Here is a 4,085-nt window from a genome sequence, read left to right as displayed (position 1 = left end):
CTTGGTCCTGCTGCAGCACAGCGTGTCTCCTTTGGGTCCCCACACCTTCGGCTGCTGCTGCTGCTGCTGCGGCTGTTGCTGCTGCTGCTGCTGTTGCTGCCTCACCGCCGGCAGAAGGTCGCCACAACTCAGGGGAGACACAAGGCCGTGATGGCCGCACAGAGGCAGGCATAAGCCCAGCAGCAGCAGCAGCAGCAGCAGCAGCAGCAGTTGCAGATGGAGGGGTGAAGGGTGCGTATAGCGATGAGCCGTCTGCTGCTGCTGATTGAGCGCTGCTGCCACCACTGCTGCTGCCGTTGCTGCTGTTGTTGATGCTGTTGCTGTTGCTGCTCCCAGCCCTTCGTGTGCCGTTGGAGCCACTGGTGCTGCAAGCAGCAGCAGCAGCAGCAGCAGCAGCAGCTCCTCTGCCTTCTGCTGCAGCAACCGGCCGCTCGGGGGCTGGAGCAACACGGTGGAGTTGGTGGCGGCTCATTAGGGGGACGCCTCGCACGACACGGGCCCCGAAGGGAGTGGTTTGTATGAGAAGGCCTGCAGCAGCAGCAGCAGCAAAGGCAGCAGCAGCAACAGCAATAGCAGCAAAAACAGCAGCAGCAACAGCAACAGCAGCAACAGCAACAGCAACAGCAGCAGCAAAAGAAGAAGAGATTCAGAGGAGGAGCTATATGCATTCTTCTGGGCAGCAAACCCGCATAGGAGAACGAAGGGAAAGGAACCACGATGGGGAGACAAGAAGAGACAAAGTAAGGCAAGAAAGAGAGAGACAAAAGGAGACACCAGAGACAGACAAAAGGAGACCATTGAGACGAATGAAGACAAATGGAGACAGCGTGAGACACAAGGAGACAAAAGGAGACAAAAGAGACAGGAAACGACGGGGCGGTACTACAAAAGGAGACAAGGAGAAGCAGACCCAGAAAGGGAGAAAACAGAGACAGAGACAGCAGGAGACAGAAAGAAACAAAAGGAGACAAACGCAGACAGAAGGAGACAGCTGGCAGCACAACGCAGACAACAGGGACAAAAGGAGACAGATAGAGATAGATGGAGCCGGACAAAGACAGAGGGCGACAGCAAAGAGGAAGAAGGAGACAGACAAAGACAAGAGAGATAAAAGAGACAGACAGACAAACGGAGACAGAGAAGGGGAAGAAGGAGACAGACAAAGAAGGAGACAGAAAAGAGGCAGAAATACAGACGGAGACAGAAACGGTAAAGAAAGAAACAAAAGGAGACAGGAAAAGACAGCGGAGAGACCGAAGGAGAAGGAAGAGAGACATAAGAGAGACAGACGGAGACAGCAGAGAGACAGACGGAGACAGCAGAGAGACAGAAGGAGACAAAAGGAGACAGAGAGAGGAGCCAGGAGACAGCAGAGAGACAGAAGGAGACAGAGAGAGGAGACAGAGAGAGGAGACAGGAGACAGCATAACGCACCCGTCTGTGTGTCATCACAACCAACAGGAAGGCCCCCAAAGGCGAGACACTCCGCGGCCATGGAGGGGGCAGAGACAACCACATCCATCAGCCGCCCCCCTGAGCTCTCAGCAGCAGCAAAGCAGCAGCAGCTGCTGCAGCAGCTTGCATGCGAACCAGCACAAGAAAAACCCACATCTGGTGCAGCAGCAACATCTCCTGCTGCTGCTGCTGCTGCTGCTGTTGTTTTTGTAGTTGATGATGCAGGTCCTGCATCTGCTGCTTTCGTTGCTTCATGTGCACCCGCTACTGCATCTGCTGAATCTGCAGCAGCTGCTGCTGCTGCTGCATCTGCTTCAGCAGCTGCTATATCTGTTGCTGCTGCTGCATCTGCTGCAGCAGCTCCTGCATCTGCTGCAGAAGCTCCTGCATCTGCTGCAGCAGTTGCTGCATCTGCTGCAGCAGCTCCTGCATCTGCTGCAGCAGCTCCCGCATCTGCTGCAGCAGCTGCTGCATCCCCTGAAGCAGCTGCTGCATCTGCTGCAGCAGTCGCTGCATCTGCTGCAGCAGCAGTTGTATCTGCTGCATCTGCTGCAGCAATTGAATCGGTGTCTTCGGTGTCTTCTTGTTGTCTCAGAAACTGCAGCAGAGCAGCAGAGAGAAAGGCGAGGATGCGGGGTACCAGCTCTCGCTCCTTTTCACCTGCCACTGCAGCAGCAGCACGAGCAGCAGGAGCAGCAGCTGCTGCTGTATCTGCTGCAGGCGCTGCTGCTCCTTCATCCGAAGCAGCAACAGCAGCAGCAGCAGCATCTTTCAGGGCAAGAAAGCAGCTGCTGCAAGGGGGCCCCGTGCTGCTGCGCTCGCCGCAGCGGGGGCACTCCATCCTTTCTAATAGATAACGCAGGAGGGCCCCCAAAGCCTTCTTGGGGGCCCCCAAGGAGCAGCGGGGGGGCCCCTCCCTGCAGCAGACTGCAGCAGCAGAAGCCTCGACCAGCTGCAGACACCTGCGGTAGCAACCGCTAACCGCTGTCACAGCAGCAGCAAACGAAGCGTCTCCTGCATCAGCAGCATCTGCTGCAGCAGCACCTGCTGCAGCAGCAGCAGCAGATAGAGGCACGTCCCGGGGGCTTGGTGGGGGCAGCTGCAGCTCCACTACCAGCGGGGTAGTTTGGTTGGCGAGGAAGCAGCGCAGCCCCGCAACAACAGCAGCAGCAGCAGCAGCAGCAGCAACAGGAGGTTGCTGCAGCGCGAGGGTTATGGTGTTGAGACTGTGAGGGAGTTTGCTGCTGCTGTGCTGCAGCAGAACGGAGACAGAAGGATGAGCAGCAGACACACCCTGCTGCAGATACACCCGATGCAGTTTATCCTTTTGTAAGGGGGGGCCTCCCACTGGGGGCAGCAGCACGGCGAGCAGGTGGCAGCTACCACCTCTTGCTGCTCCTTCAGCTGCTGCTGCTGCTGCTGCTGCTGCTGTTGCGGGTGCTGCTGCTGGACGTTCAACAGGCAGAGAGTGCAGCTGCTGCGGCATCAGACACATCGCCTCAAACCAACTCAGACGACGAGCAGCAGCAGCAAAGGGGCCCCGCTGCAGCAGCTGCTGCTGCAGGAGAGTCGAGTCTGTAGTGGCCCCCAACGTCTCCTTGCCTGCAGCATCACATCGGCAACTCGCCCTGCTGCTGCTGCTGCTGTTGCTGCTGCTGCTGCAGGAGATGCAGCAGCAATTGCTGCGAAGACACCCTGGGCATCCATCGCCGAGGAGACGCCGCAAAAACGGACGCTGCAGCAGCAGCTGCTGCTGATGCTGCTGATGCTGCTGATGCTGCTGATGCTGCTGACGCTGCTGCTGCCTTTCTGAGCTATTGGTAGATTCCTGGGCGCGGCAGCTGTATTTGCTGCTGCTGCTTCTCTCAGCAGCACAAGCAGCAGAAGTAGCAGCAGCAGCGCCAGCGGCCGGCATGTCCTCTGGCGTTTCTGCTGCTGCTGCTGCTGCTGCTGTTGCTGCTGCCGCTGCAGGGGTGGGGCCCCACAGCTTGGCTTTGAGGATCGCCTGGTGTACTGAGGGCAGCAGCATTTTGCTTCCGACTGCAGCATGAAGATGCCGCAGCAAGAAGCTAGCAGAGTCTGCTGTTGGTGCTGCAGCAGCAGACAATGTAAGCCGGCCCTGCTGCTGCTGCTGCTGCTGCTGCTGCTGGCGGCGCGGCTGCAGCATCGGGACCTCAAATGCAGCAGCTGCAAACTGCTGATGCTGCTGCTGCAGCAGAAGCTGTAGAGTCTGCAGCAGAACAACACACAAAGGCAACCCGAGAAGCATGCAGCAGCTCAGCAGCAGGTGCAGCAGCAACAGCAGCAGATGCAGCAGCAGATGCAGCAGCAGCTCCATAGGAAGCCCTACCGCCTCCTGCTCCTGCAGCAAGCGTGCTGAAGTTGTCTCTCCTCGCGCTGCAGCAGACGGGGGCGATGGCTGTTGCTGCTGTTGCTGCTGCTGCTGCTGCTGCTGCTGAATCCTTGCATGCAGAGCAGCAGAAGGAGACAGTGAAGGCGCCTCAGCAGCAAAAGCAGCGAGCAGCCGCCGCTGCTCTGCTGCGCAGGCCTTCGGGTTTAAGAAAGGGCCCTTGCTATGCTGCAGCAGCAGCAACAGCCGCGAAACAGCAGCAGCGCATGCAGCAGCAAAC

The 4,085-nt window shown here is 58.3% G+C and overlaps 1 protein-coding gene across 1 annotated transcript in view; it reads right to left on the bottom strand.

The window, feature by feature from the left end:
* EMH_0019550 (Trithorax-like protein, related) overlaps positions 1 to 4,085 on the bottom strand; it is a gene marked incomplete at both ends in the record, with an annotated part of 10,675 nt that overhangs the window by 4,031 nt on the left and 2,559 nt on the right. The window contains 3 exons of the mRNA XM_013501381.1: positions 2 to 365; positions 1,435 to 3,685; positions 3,806 to 4,085. Coding sequence (XP_013356835.1) covers positions 2 to 365; positions 1,435 to 3,685; positions 3,806 to 4,085 — 2,895 coding nt within the window. The remainder of the gene's footprint in view (position 1; positions 366 to 1,434; positions 3,686 to 3,805) is intronic.

Source organism: Eimeria mitis, genomic scaffold (assembly GCF_000499745.2).
Source record: "Eimeria mitis Houghton genomic scaffold, Emh_scaff680, whole genome shotgun sequence".
In the NCBI taxonomy this organism is placed as follows: Eukaryota; Apicomplexa; class Conoidasida; order Eucoccidiorida; family Eimeriidae; genus Eimeria; species Eimeria mitis.
Note: the sequence above shows the minus strand (reverse complement) of the source record. Positions and strands in the feature narration are given on the sequence as shown.